Source organism: Eucyclogobius newberryi, unplaced genomic scaffold (genome assembly GCF_026437365.1).
Source record: "Eucyclogobius newberryi isolate DKJ021-1_F unplaced genomic scaffold, fEucNew1.0.hap1 SCAF_2, whole genome shotgun sequence".
In the NCBI taxonomy this organism is placed as follows: domain Eukaryota; kingdom Metazoa; phylum Chordata; class Actinopteri; order Gobiiformes; family Gobiidae; genus Eucyclogobius; species Eucyclogobius newberryi.
Genome location: NW_027315834.1, coordinates 47,842,250 through 47,861,241, shown reverse-complemented (window position 1 = coordinate 47,861,241; position 18,992 = coordinate 47,842,250). Strand labels below are relative to the sequence as shown.

Sequence of the window (18,992 nt, the reverse complement as noted above, 5' to 3'; positions counted from 1 at the left end):
ACTCTTGGAGATCCCATTTGGGGAATCGGCTTCTTTTCACTGAACAGATAAATCAGCGGCTTGTGATCGGTATAAATGGTGAAGTTCCGTCCATATATGTATTTATGAAATTTTTCCACACCAAATATCACGGCCAGTCCTTCATTGTCCAGTTGTGAGTATCTTGTCTCGGCAGGTTGCAAAGTGCGCGAGACAAATCCAATCGGTCTCTCACTTCCATCTTCCATGACGTGTGATAGCACTGCTCCTACTCCATACGGTGACGCATCACACGACAGTATCAGCTCTCGATCAGCTGAGTAGTGTACCAGAACATTCGACGTGTTCAGCAAGTCTTTAGAGTTTCGAAAAGCTTGTTCCTGTTCTTTGTTCCATTTCCAACAAACATCATGTCTCAACAGTTCGTGTAACGGAGCCAATCTTGTTGCTAAGTTGGGAAGGAACTTGTTGTAGTAATTTAACAGTCCCAGGAACGATTTCAGCTCTGTGACATTTGTAGGGGCTGGAGCATCTTGGATTGCTTTGACTTTTTTACACACTGGATGTAATCCTTGTGAATCCACTCTGTATCCCAGATACTCCACTTCATCCTGAAGAAAGGTGCACTTATTTCTTCTGAGGCGCAATCCAGCTTCTTTTAGCTTTGTCAGCACAATATCCAGATTCTTTAAGTGATCAGCCTTGTCCACCCCACTGACCAAAATATCATCCAGATAAACCACGACCAGAGGAATCCCACTTAAGAGACTCTCCATGGTCCTTTGGAATATGGCTGGAGCTGACGCCACACCAAACGGTAGTCTGTTGTAAGTGAACAGTCCTCTGTGTGTGTTCACCGTGAGGTATTTCTTTGCCTCATCATCCATCAATATCTGTTGATAAGCATGACTCATATCTAGTTTGGTGAATTGTGTGCCTTTAGCTAGTGCATTGAACAAATCATCCACTCTGGGTATTGGATACTGCTCCAATGAGGAAACAGTGTTTACAGTTAGTTTGTAGTCTCCACATAACCTAACGGTTCCCACTGGTTTCAGGATGGGTACAACAGGCGCGGCCCATTCAGCATATTTCACAGGCGTGATAATTTCCTCTCTTAACAATCTGTCAATTTCCTCATCCACTTTTGCTCTCATTGCATAAGGAATCGATCTTGGACGAAAGAAACGCGGAACAGCATTTTCTTTCACATAAATTGTGGCTTTACTGCCCTTTAAAGTGCCAAGTTCCTCTTTGAACACTTCTTCGTTCTTACACAGTATTTCTTGTAGCGTTATCTGTTTCTCCAAGTGTAAGTGCTGTACCTGACGAGCCTTATTTTTCGCTTTCACCTCTTTCCAGTCCAACTGAATTTCCTCAAGCCAGCCTCTGCCCAGCAGTGTGGGGCCATCTCCTTTAACAACAACCAACGGCAGTTTAGCTCTTTGCTGATTATATTTGACTTTCACATAAGCAGCTCCCACCACTTTCACTGGGTCTCCGGTGTAAGTCTCCAACTTTATTTGCACTGGCTTGATGCGAGGTGTTTCTCCATCTTCCCATGTTGTTTGAAAAGTCTTCTCATTCATTACTGTGAGACTGCAGCCTGTATCTATTTCAAAACCAATTCTTTTTTCATTTAGTTTCATGCTCACAATGTACGGCTCAACTTTCCTCAAATGTATTTCACTTATACGTCCCAGTTTGAACTTCATACACTGTAATGCAAAAGGACTGTCTTCTGAGCTGTCCGTGTTGCTATCCTCTTGTCGCTCTTGAACATTATGTGAGCGGTAGCTTGAATTTCTCTGATCCTTTTTTCCAGCATTAAATTTAGCATTTCCCTTCTGTTGTTTACTTTTTGTTCGACAAGCTCTTGCAATATGTCCCACTTTTCCACATGCATGACATTTTTTCTTGTTTGAACTTACATTCACCTGGGTTGTGTTGTCCTTTGCAACGATAGCACTCCTGCGTTGTGCTCTTGAACGCTCCACTGCTGTACGAACCCTTGTTTAGTTTGAAGCACCTTGTCACTGCGTTTGGATTCTGGAGGTCCAATGCGTTTTTATTTGCTGTTTCCGAAGCAACTGCAATAGAATACGCTTTTTCACAAGTTAAGTCCGTTTCTGCCAGGAGTCGTCGTTGAATGCGATCATCATTGATACCACACATGATCCTGTCTCTCCACCTCTGCTGTGATGTGTCGCCGTAATTACAGTCCTGTGCCAGCCTCCGCAGCTCGCCAACGTAATCCAACACTGACTCGTTTGGCTTACGACTGCGGGAATCAAACTTGTACCTTTGGACGATTTCACTTGGTTTCGGGTCAAAATGGTTCTTCATCAACAACACCAGTTGCTGATAAGTTTTATCTTTTGGTTTCTCCGGGCTGAGGAGATTCCGCATTAAACTGTACGTAGATGCGCCGACCACACTGAGGAGAATTGCTCTCTGCTTGTCTCCGTTATCAATTTCGTTGGCCTCAAAAAACTGTTCCATTATTTCACAGTATTCTTCCCAGCTTTGCTTTTTAGCATCAAACGCTGCTAGAGTGCCAATGGTCGCCATCTTCCAGCTTTTTTTTCTTTCGCGTTTCTCTCTCCCCCCTTTTTTTTCACCAAAAAACAAAATCTATACCCGTTCAAAGTTCTTTATCCTCGTCGCCAAAAAGATGTTGTATCTTGGCCGAAATAAAGTAGAACAACATCTCAATTTCCGTCGTGTATTTTAATCACAACTTTATCACAGGTACATGCGGAGCATCACTCGCTCGAGAACTCGTAACAACATCCAACCAAAGGCAAGTGCGCCCTCTATTGGGGAGCACTAATAATGACACTCTATTGCACACAATAACACATTCACATTAAGAGGAGCAGAATATAGCACATACAATTCTCTAGTGCAATATACCACATAAGATAATGAAGTTAGAACACGGTTTAAAGCTCGTGTTCTAAGATAATGAAGTTAGAACACGGTTTACAACTCGTGTTCTAAGATACCGAAGTTAGAACACGGTTTAAAGCTCGTGTTCTAAGATAATGAAGTTAGAACACGGTTTAAAGCTCGTGTTCTAAGATAATGAAGTTAAAACACGGTTTAAAGCTCGTGTTCTAAGATAATGAAGTTAGAACATGGTTTAAAGCTCGTGTTCTAAGATAATGAAGTTAAAACACGGTTTAAAGCTCGTGTTCTAAGATAATGAAGTTAGAACACGGTTTAAAGCTCGTGTTCTAAGATAATGAAGTTAAAACACGGTTTAAAGCTCGTGTTCTAAGATAATGAAGTTAAAACACGGTTTAAAACTCACAAACGCCCTTTAAGCGCGCGCGCGGATCGCTCCGGTGAGTGACAGCTCGTGGCCCCGCCCTGCTCTGGCTCCTGCTCGGATCTCAGGCCCTTCATTCACCGAGAGCGCTCCGCTTTTTGTCTCTTTCCTGCAAATCGCCGCCAAAATCTCACCACAACAGCCGCCAATATGAATGAAGAGTACGACGTGATCGTCCTGGGCACCGGGCTCACGGTAAGACGCGGCCCTAAAGGCTCGTGCGGGCGGACATGTCACGCGCAACCTGTTGGTTTCTCCTGGGCCCAATGACGGAGGCTAAGTAGCTAGCTTAGCATTAGCCACTTTCCTATGCGCGGATAATGGAAACTGTTAGCATTGGTTAGCTTCTCTAAACATTCACCCAAACTCACGTCCGTTCGTTTGCAAATGGCACGTAACCGATACAATCTGCCGGTACACGATATACAACACGTATTGTACTCGGAGAAACGACAATAACACGTTATTTTAAACGCAGACATTATGTTTGAAGCTCGTCTTGCGGCTAAAACAGATTAAGTATGATTAGCTTTAGCCGACGTAAGTATTTAGTCAGCCGCAGTGTGTCAGCGGCTCATATTTGCCTTCAGTCGTGTTTATTTGAATCCCGCACACGTCCTGAAGCTGTGCGGGGACGTGGACCGTGTGCGGGGACGTGGACCGTGTGCGGGGACGTGGACCGTGTGCGGGGACGTGGACCGTGTGCGGGGACGTGGACAACTGCGTGGAACTTGTAAACTTTGCGTGAAGAGACAACGCCTGGTCGCGGTGGACCGAACACACTGACACAGATTTGACAAAGTCCCGTAAAAACTCCGACTGTTCTGCGTTTCTCCTGAAGCCGCTCGCGACCACACGTTTGTTTTTGGATATTTAACGTGTTTTAGATGTTGTAACTTAGCTGAGTTTCATAATAAAAGCGTTGGACATGTTGGATGTCCCGTGTGTGTGTGGAACATGTCCCGTGTGTGTGTGTGGAACATGTCCCGTGTGTGTGTGTGGAACATGTCCCCGTGTGTGTGTGTGGAACATGTCCCGTGTGTGTGTGTGGAACATGTCCCGTGTGTGTGTGGAACATGTCCCGTGTGTGTGTGGGGAACATGTCCCGTGTGTGTGTGTGGAACATGTCCCGTGTGTGTGTGTGGAACATGTCCCGTGTGTGTGTGTGGAACATGTCCCGTGTGTGTGTGTGGAACATGTCCCGTGTGTGTGTGTGGAACATGTCCCGTGTGTGTGTGTGGAACATGTCCCGTGTGTGTGTGGGGAACATGTCCCGTGTGTGTGTGTGGAACATGTCCCGTGTGTGTGTGTGGAACATGTCCCGTGTGTGTGTGGGGAACATGTCCCGTGTGTGTGTGTGGAACATGTCCCGTGTGTGTGTGTGGAACATGTCCCGTGCGTGTGTGGAACATGTCCCGTGTGTGTGTGTGGAACATGTCCCGTGCGTGTGTGGAACATGTCCCGTGTGTGTGTGTGGAACATGTCCCGTGTGTGTGTGTGGAACATGTCCCGTGTGTGTGTGTGGAACATGTCCCGTGTGTGTGTGTGGAACATGTCCCGTGTGTGTGTGTGGAACATGTCCCGTGTGTGTGTGGGGAACATGTCCCGTGTGTGTGTGTGGAACATGTCCCGTGTGTGTGTGTGGAACATGTCCCGTGTGTGTGTGTGGAACATGTCCCGTGTGTGTGTGTGGAACATGTCCCGTGTGTGGAACATGTCCCGTGTGTGTGGAACATGTCCCGTGCGTGTGTGTGGAACATGTCCCGTGTGTGTGTGTGGAACATGTCCCGTGTGTGTGTGTGGAACATGTCCCGTGTGTGTGTGTGGAACATGTCCCGTGTGTGTGTGTGGAACATGTCCCGTGTGTGTGTGTGGAACATGTCCCGTGTGTGTGTGTGGAACATGTCCCCGTGTGTGGAACATGTCCCGTGTGTGTGTGTGGAACATGTCCCGTGCGTGTGTGGAACATGTCCCGTGCGTGTGTGGAACATGTCCCGTGCGTGTGTGGAACATGTCCCGTGCGTGTGTGGAACATGTCCCGTGCGTGTGTGGAACATGTCCCGTGCGTGTGTGGAACATGTCCCGTGCGTGTGTGGAACATGTCCCGTGCGTGTGTGGAACATGTCCCGTGCGTGTGTGGAACATGTCCCGTGCGTGTGTGGAACATGTCCCGTGCGTGTGTGGAACAGGACCGGTTTGTCTTCAGTGTTTATTTTAGACAAGGCGATTTGTTTCTGCTTTAGTGTCACAGGCCAGTGCATGTGATTGTTACAGGAAAGGAGGAGAGACAGAGGAGAGGAGGAGAGACAGAGGAGAGGAGGAGAGACAGAGGAGAGGAGGAGAGACAGAGGAGAGGAGGAGAGACAGAGGAGAGGAGGAGAGACAGAGGAGAGGAGGAGAGACAGAGGAGGAGAGACAAGAGACGAGAGGAGAGACGGAGGAGGAGAGACAAGAGACGAGAGGAGAGACGGAGGAGGAGAGACAAGAGACGAGAGGAGAGACGGAGGAGGAGAGACAAGAGACGAGAGGAGAGACGGAGGAGGAGAGACAAGAGACGAGAGGAGAGACGGAGGAGGAGAGACGGAGGAGGAGAGACAAGAGACGAGAGACAAGAGACGAGAGACAAGAGACAAGAGACGAGAGACAAGAGACGAGAGGAGAGACGGAGGAGGAGAGACAAGAGACGAGAGACGAGAGGAGAGACAAGAGACGAGAGACAAGAGACGAGAGGAGAGACAGGGGAGGAGAGGAGTGGAGAGACGGACAGAGAACAGGGGAGGAGGATGGACAAGAGCACGATGTAAAAAGGATGATATTCGGACGCTGGGGAGATTTTAATGTGCAATTCATGTAAACAACTTGCTTCAGAGACACAATGAGAAAAGAGCACGCGCCCTTTGAACTCTTTACACTCTTTAAACTCTTTAAACTCTTTAAACTCTTTACACTCTTTACACTCTTTACACTCTTTACACTCTTTACACTCTTTACACTCTTTAAACTCTACACTCTTTACACTCTTTACACTCTTTACACTCTTTACACTCTTTAAACTCTTTACACTCTTTAAAGAGTGTAAAGAGTAAAGAGTTTAAACTCTTTAAACTCTTTACACTCTTTACACTCTTGTGTAAAGAGTGTAAAGAGTTTAAACTCTTTACACTCTACACTCTTTAAACTCTTTAAACTCTACACTCTTTACACTCTTTACACTCTTTACACTCTTTAAACTCTTTACACTCTTTAAAGAGTGTAAAGAGTAAAGAGTTTAAACTCTTTAAACTCTTTACACTCTTTACACTCTTGTGTAAAGAGTGTAAAGAGTTTAAACTCTTTACAGCTCGTTTTTGGCACCCTCGGTACAATAGACGTGTGAAAGTACAAGTACGAGCAGTTAGAAGCCGTGTTAAACTTTTACCAGCGATCGGGTGCTCTGTGTGTGGACGAGGCCTGGCATGGGTGTCATCGGGTGCTCTGTGTGTGGACGAGGCCTGGCATGGGTGTCATCGGGTGCTCTGTGTGTGGACGAGGCCTGGCATGGGTGTCATCGGGTGCTCTGTGTGTGGACGAGGCCTGGCATGGGTGTCATCGGGTGCTCTGTGTGTGGACGAGGCCTGGCATGGGGGGGTCCTGTGACCACAGGACGGAGGGTGCATCCGGTTAGGACAGGGTCTCTGCCCGGAGACTATGTGCAAATCTAATCACTATTCATGCCTCAAAAGTTCAAGTATTTGTCTAAAGTTGCAGCAAACGCGTGACTTCTGAGTGTCCTTCACTTTGTACCATCACAAATTATTATTATTATTAGAGTTTGGACCTTGAGGTTTAAGATCCTCACGTTTGATTAATAAAAGTCCAAATAACCTTATTTATTTACTTTAAATCGAACCAAAATATGATAGATTATTATGCAACGGGAACAAAAGCGTGACACGCATCGGCTCAGTCGGGCGTGGCTTCATTTAACAACAGAGGAACTGAAATGTGTCACGAATACAGAGCCAGATTGAGGAAGAATCAGAGGAGAGCCTACTTCCTGTTTAAACAGACTTGTCTGTGTCAGAGGAGAGCGTACTTCCTGTTTGGACGGACTGTCTGTCAGAGGAGAGCGTACTTCCTGTTTGGACGGACTGTCTGTGAGTCAGAACAGAGCGTACTTCCTGTTTGGACGGACTGTCTTTGTCAGAGGAGAGCGTACTTCCTGTTTGGACGGACTGTCTGTCAGAGGAGAGCGTACTTCCTGTTTGGACGGACTGTCTGTGAGTCAGAACAGAGCGTACTTCCTGTTTGGACGGACTGTCTTTGTCAGAGGAGAGCGTACTTCCTGTTTGAACGGACTGAGCCAGAGCTGAGCGTACTTCCTGTTTGAACGGACTGTCTGTCAGTCAGAGCAGAGCGTACTTCCTGTTTGAACGGACTGTGAGTCAGAGCAGAGCGTACTTCCTGTTTGAACGGACTCCTGTGTTTGTGGAGCTGAAGATTGAAACGCTGTAGTGAAGGTCAGAAGTGTCCAGACTGAGGTGGTTTGAGCACGGCCGCACGCTCGTCTTTACATTCTATTCATTTTCATTTGAACCGAGCAGCAAATGAAAAGCTGTCATTTTTGGATGGTTTGTGGATAACGCAGACGCACAGTAACGACCATCAAACTCTGACTTGAACCTCTGATGTTCCTGAAGTTCACTCGCTGCTGTTGGATTTTGCTTTGTTTTTGATGCATTTTTGTGATGTTTGGAGGCTAACGCTAACTCTGGCATTGACAGTGCACCGGTGCTAGCTCATGGACTAGCACCAGGCTAATGAACGCATGAAGGGACCATCATCGTGCTAATCGATGAGTCCAGCAATTATTCTTTCAATGAGTCCATCAAAAACTAAATTTGGCCAGATGAAGCCGAAGAGGGTCCTGGTGGAGCACATGAACCATCAAATACTCTCTCTGTGGCCGTGCCATCATGTGACTCTCTGTGGCCGTGCCATCATGTGACTCTCTGTGGCCGTGCGATCATGTGACTCTCTGTGGCCGTGCTATCATGTGACTCTCTGTGGCCGTGCGATCATGTGACTCTCTGTGGCCGTGCGATCATGTGACTCTCTGTGGCCGTGCGATCATGTGACTCTCTGTGGCCGTGCGATCATGTGACTCTCTGTGACCGTGCCATCATGTGACTCTCTGTGGCCGTGCGATCATGTGACTCTCTGTGGCCGTGCGATCATGTGACTCTCTGTGGCCGTGCCATCATGTGACTCTCTGTGGCCGTGCCATCATGTGACTCTCTGTGGCCGTGCGATCATGTGACTCTCTGTGGCCGTGCTATCATGTGACTCTCTGTGGCCGTGCGATCATGTGACTCTCTGTGGCCGTGCGATCATGTGACTCTCTGTGGCCGTGCGATCATGTGACTCTCTGTGACCGTGCGATCATGTCACTCTCTGTGGCCGTGCCATCATGTGACTCTCTGTGGCCGTGCCATCATGTGACTCTCTGTGGCCGTGCCATCATGTGACTCTCTGTGGCCGTGCCATCATGTGACTCTCTGTGGCCGTGCCATCATGTGACTCTCTGTGGCCGTGCCATCATGTGACTCCCTGTGGCCGTGCCATCATGTGACTCTCTGTGGCCGTGCCATCATGTGACTCCCTGTGGCCGTGCCATCATGTGACTCCCTGTGGCCGTGCCATCATGTGACTCCCTGTGGCCGTGCCATCATGTGACTCTCTGTGGCCGTGCCATCATGTGACTCTGTGGCCGTGCCATCATGTGACTCTGTGGCCGTGCCATCATGTGACTCTGTGGCCGTGCCATCATGTGACTCTGTGGCCGTGCCATCATGTGACTCTGTGGCCGTGCCATCATGTGACTCTGTGGCCGTGCCATCATGTGACTCTGTGGCCGTGCCATCATGTGACTCTGTGGCCGTGCGATCATGTGACTCTGTGGCCGTGCGATCATGTGACTCTGTGGCCGTGCGATCATGTGACTCTGTGGCCGTGCGATCATGTGACTCTGTGGCCGTGCGATCATGTGACTCTCTGTGGCCGTGCGATCATGTGACTCTCTGTGGCCGTGCGATCATGTGACTCTCTGTGGCCGTGCGATCATGTGACTCTGGCCGTGCGATCATGTGACTCTCTCTGTGGCCGTGCGATCATGTGACTCTCTCTGTGGCCGTGCGATCATGTGACTCTCTGTGGCCGTGCGATCATGTGACTCTCTGTGGCCGTGCGATCATGTGACTCTCTGGCCGTGCGATCATGTGACTCTCTGTGGCCGTGCGATCATGTGACTCTCTGTGGCCGTGCGATCATGTGACTCTCTGTGGCCGTGCGATCATGTGACTCTGGCCGTGCGATCATGTGACTCTGGCCGTGCGATCATGTGACTCTGGCCGTGCGATCATGTGACTCTGGCCGTGCGATCATGTGACTCTCTGTGGCCGTGCGATCATGTGACTCTCTGTGGCCGTGCGATCATGTGACTCTCTGTGGCCGTGCGATCATGTGACTCTCTGTGGCCGTGCGATCATGTGACTCTCTGTGGCCGTGCGATCATGTGACTCTGTGGCCGTGCGATCATGTGACTCTGGCCGTGCGATCATGTGACTCTGGCCGTGCGATCATGTGACTCTGGCCGTGCGATCATGTGACTCTGGCCGTGCGATCATGTGACTCTCTGTGGCCGTGCCATCATGTGACTCCCTGTGGCCGTGCCATCATGTGACTCTCTGTGGCCGTGCCATCATGTGACTCTCTGTGGCCGTGCCATCATGTGACTCCCTGTGGCCGTGCCATCATGTGACTCTGTGACCGTGCGATCATGTGACTCTGTGGCCGTGCGATCATGTGACTCTCTGTGGCCGTGCGATCATGTGACTCTCTGTGGCCGTGCGATCATGTGACTCTCTATGGCCGTGCGATCATAAGCTCGTTAAGTGTTAACAATTAACGGGGACTTTGCCTCCGCCGAGTTTATATTGACTCCATTAAACTGCAGAGTTGCCTCCGTCAGCGGAACAAGAGACGTTAAGGAAAGTGCTGGCGTGGCGGGGCCATTTGTCGAATGTCCACGCCCGCTCTCTCCTCTTTGCACAGTGGTTGTGTTTGACCATTTCCCCAAAAATCTAAATCGAATGCAGCTAAAAGAGATGACGTTTTTGAGTTGTAAAATGACCCAAAAGCACGTTAAAAAGCTTAAATAATTCTCACATTTTGTCCTTTTATTAGAAATGGTATAAAGTAGGTACGCTAGCTTTATTTGGTGACGTCGCAGACTCTGTGTCCTCTTTGTGAGCGGTAAATTACGCCTCATTACTTCAATTACAGACCGTAGGACGCACCGCGGTCACAGTACGAGTATTTATACCACTATATTGGAATTGCGGAACTAAATGTTGGGGAAAAAATGTTTTTTTTTTTACCTTTTTTTATATTGGTATGACTGAACAGCGCCTCTTTGCGCTGTTCAGTCCCGCCTCTTTGCGCTGTTCAGTCCCGCCTCTTTGCGCTGTTCAGTCCCGCCTCTTTGCGCTGTTCAGTCCCGCCTCTGTCCCGCCTCTTTGCGCTGTTCAGTCCCGCCTCTTTGCGCTGTTCAGTCCCGCCTCTTTGCGCTGTTCAGTCCCGCCTCTTTGCGCTGTTCAGTCCCGCCTCTTTGCGCTGTTCAGTCCCGCCTCTGTCCCGCCTCTTTGCGCTGTTCAGTCCCGCCTCTTTGCGCTGTTCAGTCCCGCCTCTTTGCGCTGTTCAGTCCCGCCTCTTTGCGCTGTTCAGTCCCGCCTCTTTGCGCTGTTCAGTCCCGCCTCTTTGCGCTGTTCAGTCCCGCCTCTTTGCGCTGTTCAGTCCCGCCTCTTTGCGCTGTTCAGTCCCGCCTCTTTGCGCTGTTCAGCCCCGCCTCTTTGCGCTGTTTAGCCCCGCCTCTTTGCGCTGTTTAGCCCCGCCTCTTTGCGCTGTTTAGCCCCGCCTCTTCGTGCTGTCTAGCCCCGCCTCTTCGCGCTGTCTAGCCCCGCCTCTTCGTGCTATTTAGCCCCGCCTCTTCGTGCTGTCTAGCCCCGCCTCTTCGCGCTGTCTAGCCCCGCCTCTTCGTGCTATTTAGCCCCGCCTCTTCGCGCTGTCTAGCCCCGCCTCGTCGCGCTGTCTAGCTGTGACGTTTGACTGTAACGAGCAGCACATTGTCATTTACATGGTTTTATTGTGGAATCTTACGCGTGTCACTCGTCTTAATCTTTCGAACTAATAGAAACAAGGAAGTGGGCGGGGACAGGGGGCCGGTGAAAACGTGACATTGCAGGATCAACTCAAACGCGCAGGAATCGATCCAAATTCAGCTTTGAGTAAACTACTGGTCATCATAACGAGGATAAACGCTCGTTAAAGTCGATCGGGCCTAACGCTCTGGGGCACGTTTTAAAATGTGTGTTTTGTACGGGACAAACGTGAATTCAGTGATCGTCGGATGTCGCTCACTCCTCGCTGACGTCGCACTCGTGTTTGTTCATAAAAGTGAGTCAGACGTTGGACGCAGCTGCAGTAAAACCAGTTTGTGAGTCCAGAGTCACATGAGGCCGAGCACTAATCCTATTAACGACCTTTGGCTTTGAGAGAATTCTGTCACATTTTTGTCCAACTCACAATATGTTTAACACGTTTCCCACTAACTATAAACGTATAACGTATCGACACGTATCGACACGTATCGACACGTATCGACACGTATCGACACGTATCGACACGTATCGACACGTATCGACACGTATCGACACGTATCGACACGTATCGACACGTATCGACACGTATCGACACGTATCGACACGTATCGACACGTATTAACCTGCTTAACTCACTGAAATTGACAAGTCTTTTTTCGATAACTTGCCTTACCTTGCTTATATTTTTATTTTAATTTGTATTTTTTAAATTTGTATTTTAGAATTTTTAAATGTTTTTTTTATTATTATTTAAAATATTTTTTTATTAAGATGAGATAATCCTTTATTGTCCACACATGGGGAAATTTTCATTGTATTATGTTTTGTTATCATTTATTTTATATTTCAAAAAGACACACAAAAAAAAAAAAAACTGACAGGGCAGGACCGGAGGGGGAAGAAAACAAAGTAAAAAATAAACTAAATGTGCAAATTTGAAAACAAGATTTAATAAAGTCAAGGCATCTAAGGAAAAGAAAAGGTTAAAGCTCACGAGGTTCAGAATAAAAGTCCCATTTCCAGGTTGAATTCGTGTGTGCCGTTTTTTTCTGGAGTATAAGTCGCACCAGCCAAAAAATGCATAACAGAGAAGAAGAAAACATATATAAGTCGCACTGGAGTATGAAATGCAGTTGCAAGTGTGAAAATAACAAATAATATCACATAAGTCACTCCGGAGTATACAAATATATAAGTATAAATATTAGTATAAGTCGCACCCCAGTCAAAACTATGAAAAAATGTGCAACTAGGCTTTTTTTTTTTTTTGCATTTAAATGTTTTTATTTTACTTGTTTTTTATTTTTAAATATTTTTTCCAAGTTTCCGTATGCCAGTTATAATGTCAGTCCAGTTCTTAATCGTCATCCATTTTTGTGACGGGCTTTCTCTGCCTCAGGACCGTCCCAACACGTGTGGCGGTGGTTTGCCTCCTGCTGCCACACTTTCTCCAGCGTTCAGCAGCCGCAATACTTTATAACACCCCGATTCTAAAAAAACAAATCAGGTTTTAAATACGGCGACAGCGTTGTATAGAGAACATTTAAGTGTAAAGTGAAAGGTTTAGTGTCTGTGTCGTCATGGTGATCTGACTTCAAACTAAAGGTGTGTAACTGTGTGTCTGCAGGAGTGTATTCTGTCGGGCATCATGTCCGTGAAGGGGAAGAAGGTGCTGCACATGGACCGCAACTCGTACTACGGAGCTGAGAGCGCCTCCCTCACGCCTCTGGCCGACGTGCGTCACTACATCTTCTCTTTATCCCTGTGTTCTCTCTGGTTTTATATTCATAACATACAATAAAAGTTAATTTAAACTTTCCTTGAACTTAAAATAGATTTGTAGGGGTTTTATGGATCTACACAAATGAATAAATGCATTTAAAAAGTCCGATATTGCCCCTTTTCTAATTCAATGTTTGTTACATTTTCTTACCAAACAAACTGAAAATGACTAAAATAATAAAGTGAGGTTTCTTACATGAAACAAATGTGAATAAATCTTGTTGTTTTCTGGGCTTTGTCTCAGGTGTACAAGCATTTCAAGCTGCCCGGAAGCCCCCCAGACTCCATGGGACCGGCCCGGGACTGGAACGTGGACCTGGTCCCCAAGTTCCTCATGGCAAACGGTCAGTTCTTCCTCCGTTATTCACCCGTGTTGTTCAAAGTAGAGCTGAATAGGAGCATTTCTCTGACAGAAACTAACTACAATCTATGTTTCTTCTGTTTGAAAACTATAAAAATACTTTCCCAGATTAATTTATTGAATATAAAAAATACAAAACTTTCCTCATTGACGACTTTCCGTGCTTTTACTGACAGATTCTTGACATTATAAGTGTCTTTCAGTTCAAATGAGACTTATTTTCTCTACTTCAGTGTGCAAAATAAACTCGACTGAGCAGAATGAGAAGTGGAAGTGGATTTATCTCCAGGAAAGTGGGAAGTAACTTTAAAGCAGAACTACTATAGAGAGAGCGCTTCTGCTGTAACATGAGATCAACACACGAAACTATAGTACACAACAGTGACGCGGACGCGCCAGCCGTGACGCGCCAGCCGTGACGCGCCAGCCGCGTCTAATTACTCTGAATATGAGTCTGATTGTAATGAAACACTACTTAAAAAAAACGAACACGATGTGTCACTGGCTTCTTCTACAGTGTGTCGCATCCTGCTAGAGTGCCCCCCGGTGGCCGTTAGCTAGTCAAATCTATAAATTAGCCGCACCGTGGTATGGGCTGCTGGGGTTCAAAAGTAGCTCCTTAAAGTCTGAAAAGTGCGGTAAGTCTCTAAATGAGCCAGCAGGGGGCGACGATGGGCACTTCAAACGCCCCGAAAATACATATTTAACCATCACAAGGAGTTTAAAAGACGTTTAATAAGACTTAGTTCTGCTTTAAGATAATCCTTTATTGTCCACACTTTAACCACTGCACTTGTCTACATTCTGACCTTGAGCTAAAGTGTGTGTGTGTTGTGTGGTGTGTGGTGTGTGGTGTGTGGTGTGTGGTGTGTGGTGTGTGGTGTGTGTGTGTTCTCAGGTCAGCTGGTGCGGATGCTGCTCATCACTCAGGTCACACGGTACCTGGACTTCAAAGTGATCGAGGGAAGTTACGTGGTCAAAGGAGGAAAGGTCCACAAGGTGCCCTCCACTGAGACGGAGGCGCTGTCGTCAGGCAAGCACGCCGTCGCTAGGGTCCCGCGCTTCACTTAGCTCCGCCTCCTCTCCCGTCCTAACCCGTGTACTCTCCCGCTGCTTTTGCCCCCTCAGGTCTGATGGGTCTGTTCGAAAAGCGTCGGTTTAGGAAGTTCCTGGTTTACGTGGCGGGATTCGACGAGAACGACCCGAAAACCCTGGAGGGGATGGACCCGCACAAGACCACCATGAGCGAGATCTACAAGAAGTTTAGCCTGGGGCAGGACGTGCAGGACTTCACCGGCCACTCGCTCGCCCTCTACCGCACAGACGAGTGAGCGGCACCAAAGATGGTTTGTGCGTTTGTGTCGGCGAGCGTCTGCGTGAACGTTGTGGTGGCTCTGGTGTTCGCAGATACCTGGAGAAGCCGTGCATCGAGGCCATCAACAGGATAAAGCTCTACAGCGAATCCCTGGCCCGGTACGGGAAGAGCCCGTATCTGTACCCGCTGTACGGCCTGGGCGAGCTGCCACAAGGGTTCGCCAGGTAAGGCCCGCTCACACGTGCTCTGAGGTCATCTGACTCTCTGAGGTCATCTAAGGCCCGCTCACACGTGCTCTGAGGTCATCTGACTCTCTGAGGTCATCTAAGGCCCGCTCACACGTGCTCTGAGGTCATCTAAGGCCCGCTCACACGTGCTCTGAGGTCATCTAAGGCCCGCTCACACGTGCTCTGAGGTCATCTAAGGCCCGCTCACACGTGCTCTGAGGTCATCTAAGGCCCGCTCACACGTGCTCTGAGGTCATCTAAGGCCCGCTCACACGTGCTCTGAGGTCATCTAAGGCCCGCTCACACGTGCTCTGAGGTCATCTAAGGCCCGCTCACACGTGCTGAGGTCATCTAAGGCCCGCTCACACGTGCTCTGAGGTCATCTAAGGCCCGCTCACACGTGCTCTGAGGTCATCTAAGGCCCGCTCACACGTGCTCTGAGGTCATCTAAGGCCCGCTCACACGTGCTCTGAGGTCATTTAAGGCCCGCTCACACATGCTTACACACGCTCTGCGGTCATCCTGTTTCGCCTCTCGTGTTAGTGCAAAACTAACGATTTGTTTTTGTAGATTGAGCGCCATCTACGGAGGAACGTACATGCTGAACAAACCGATTGACGGGATTGTTGTGGAGAACGGGAAAGTGGTGGGAGTCAAGTCTGAAGGAGAGGTGAGCGGCCACATTTCTGCTGCTGATGTCGTGACCCCGCGAGTGCTTAATGACCCACGCTGTAGATGAGGACGAGCACAGTAGCTCCTCCCTTTGGGCAGAAGCAGTAGATGCAGCACAGAGGAAACGCTGCTCAGTCTGTCCAGGAGCTAACGCAGCAGTTTTATTGAACCACATACAGACTCAAAGACACAGAGGACAATAATGTGGCCCAATGGAACAAATGTGTAGCCAATAATGCTGACTGTAGCTTCAGGCTAGATGCTACAGCGACGCTACCCCCGCCAGCTGTATTTGTACACTTTTCTGAGGTAACGCCAGGTCAACGGCGTCGGTCGGGTCTCAGCCATGGCACAACTTTAGTTTTATTCACCAGGAAACAAAGTGTCCCATGGTGACGTAGCTTCTGCTTCAGCTCCTTTGTGACAACACATGGTCAAGAAATAGATGTTAAAGCTTATTTTAATTACTTTTGCCCCAAAATGTAAGAAGACATAATAAGACGGTATAATCATGCTCAAAGACATTTCAGTGTGAAATGCATAAAAGAGCCAGGGTTTCTCAGGAGAGTTGTCTGAATGTCGGAAAAAGTTTATAAGGCTAGTTTTCCCCCAAAAGACAGCAGGGGGTGACGACGGACACGAAACACTTTCTGCAGTGGAAACAGCATTGACTAGCTATGAGGGGGGAAGTACACAAACCAGGAAACGTCGAAGAAGTGTCCTTTCTCCTGCCAGACGCTTCCTTGTGATAATCCCTTTGTGCTGTGTCCAGATCGCCCGGTGTAAGCAGCTGATCTGTGACCCCAGCTACGCCCAGGACCGGGTGAAGAAGGTGGGGCAGGTGATCCGCGTCATCTGCATCCTGAGTCACCCCATCGCCAACACCAGCGACGCCAAGTCCTGCCAAATCATCATCCCCCAGAACCAGGTCAACAGGAAACACGGTGAGAGCGCCACCTGCTGCACGGGCTCCACCTTCTTCTTCTATGGTGTTTTATGGCGGCTGGAATCCAAGTGTTACATTACCGCCAGACTCTCTTCTTCAGACTTTATTAACTCCTCCTCCTCTGCGCTGTGTTTAACTCCTCCTCTACTCTGTGTTTAACTCCGCCTCCACGCCGTGTCTGTTGTGTCTGTAACTCTGCTCTTCTGACCTTTAGACATCTACGTGTGCATGATCTCGTACGACCATAACGTGGCCTCAAAGGGCAAATACATCGCCATCGCCAGCACCACGGTGGAGACCAACAACCCCGAGGACGAGGTCCGACCTGCACTGGACCTGCTCAGCCCCATCGACCAGTCCTTCACCAGCATCAGTGACCTGTACGAGCCCACTGACCTGGGCACGGAGAGCCAGGTAACCAGCCGCACAATGACCACTACGAGCCTCAGGCTGACCTCTACGAGCCTCGGGCTGACCTCTACGAGCCGCTGACCTCTACGAGCCGCTGACCTCTACAAGCCTCACTCTGACCCTCACGCTGACCTCTACGAGCCTCACTCTGACCTCTACGAGCCTCATGCTGACCTGACGCTCTCGTCCTTCCTCTGACCCTCTGCTCTCTTTCAGATCTTCCTCTCTCGCTCGTACGACGCCACGACTCACTTCGAGACGACCTGCGACGACATCAAAGACATCTACAAGCGCGTGATGGGCGTCGACTTCGACTTCGCCGAGATGGAGCGGGGCCAGAACGACATCGTGGGGGACCAGGACTAATCGCCGCGGCGACGAATGTACCACTCCCTCTCACTTTAGCGTCAGGCGTCGCGGCGCGAGTGTCATGGCGTGGACTTTAGCGCGGCGGCTCTTCATCGCGTTAGTCCAGAGACGCCACAATGACACGGGGAGTGAGTATATTTATTTAAATCTTTGTAAACGATGTCCATCTCAGGTGTTTCAGGCGAGGGGGCGTGGCTTCTTTCAGAGTGTTTCTCATTCAAGTCGGCAATTCAAAACGAGCGAGTATTACGAGGCGAGCGGCGGGCGTTTGGGAGGCGATCGGCACGAGACACAACGTGACGATCAAACTGTTTAAATCAATTAAAAACTATTCTAATGATTGAAGTTAATTTCCTTGTGGAGCTCGGACAAAATCAAACAGATGCTGCGACGAGACGAGGCGCTGGAAGGACATCAGGCAAATCTGACTTTTTACCACCATCTTGTGATCGGTATAAAATGGTGAATAAAGCAATGATACTATCCAGTCACTTTATGTCGCATTTAAACAAAAGCAGATTCCAAACAATAGAAAAGAAACATAAAAGTGAATAAAAACGGCACAAATGAAACGATAGAACGGACGAATAAAACACCACAGAGGAAATGTAGACGCGCTCAGGAGAAGTCCAGCTTAAGGACTAAACCAGGTCTAAACTAGGACTAAACCGGGTCTAAACTAGGTCTTAACCGGGTCTAAACCAGGCCTAAACCTGGTCTATGCCGGGTCTAAACTGAGTCTAAACCAGGTCTAAACCAAGACTAAACCGGTCTATGTCGGGCCTAAACCTGGTCTATGTCGGGCCTAAACCTGGTCTATGTCGGGCCTAAACCTGGTCTATGTCGGGCCTAAACCTGGTCTATGTCGGGCCTAAACCTGGTCTATGTCGGGCCTAAACCTGGTCTATGTCGGGCCTAAACCTGGTCTATGTCGGGCCTAAACCTGGTCTATGTCGGGCCTAAACCTGGTCTATGTCGGGCCTAAACCTGGTCTATGTCGGGCCTAAACCTGGTCTATGTCGGGCCTAAACCTGGTCTATGTCGGGCCTAAACCTGGTCTATGTCGGGCCTAAACCTGGTCTATGTCGGGCCTAAACCTGGTCTATGTCGGGCCTAAACCTGGTCTATGTCGGGCCTAAACCTGGTCTATGTCGGGCCTAAACCTGGTCTATGTCGGGCCTAAACCTGGTCTATGTCGGGCCTAAACCTGGTCTATGTCGGGCCTAAACCTGGTCTATGTCGGGCCTAAACCTGGTCTATGTCGGGCCTAAACCTGGTCTATGTCGGGCCTAAACCTGGTCTATGTCGGGCCTAAACCTGGTCTATGCCGGGCCTAAACCTGGTCTATGCCGGGCCTAAACCTGGTCTATGCCGGGCCTAAACCTGGTCTATGCCGGG

The 18,992-nt window shown here is 48.8% G+C and overlaps 1 protein-coding gene across 1 annotated transcript; it reads left to right on the top strand.

The window, feature by feature from the left end:
• Window positions 1-3,333: 3,333 nt before the first annotated feature.
• LOC140367012 (rab GDP dissociation inhibitor beta-like) lies at window positions 3,334-18,458 on the top strand. The gene is made up of 10 exons (XM_072453300.1): window positions 3,334-3,508; window positions 13,139-13,246; window positions 13,538-13,637; window positions 14,553-14,687; window positions 14,783-14,981; window positions 15,062-15,193; window positions 15,767-15,866; window positions 16,641-16,812; window positions 17,029-17,228; window positions 17,442-18,458. The coding sequence occupies exons 1-10, from the start codon at window positions 3,464-3,466 to the stop codon at window positions 17,589-17,591; spliced, it is 1,341 nt and encodes a 446-aa protein (XP_072309401.1). The 5' UTR covers window positions 3,334-3,463; the 3' UTR covers window positions 17,592-18,458.
• Window positions 18,459-18,992: the final 534 nt, after the last annotated feature.

Bases quoted from the DNA above. Each gene is read 5' to 3' on its own strand.
- LOC140367012 (XM_072453300.1), top strand. From the start codon at position 3,464: ATGAATGAAGAGTACGACGTGATCGTCCTGGGCACCGGGCTCACG. The intron at 3,509-13,138 runs GTAAGACGCGGC...GTGTGTCTGCAG, and splicing joins TCCTGGGCACCGGGCTCACG to GAGTGTATTCTGTCGGGCAT. The intron at 14,688-14,782 runs GCAAGCACGCCG...TTGCCCCCTCAG, and splicing joins GACGGAGGCGCTGTCGTCAG to GTCTGATGGGTCTGTTCGAA.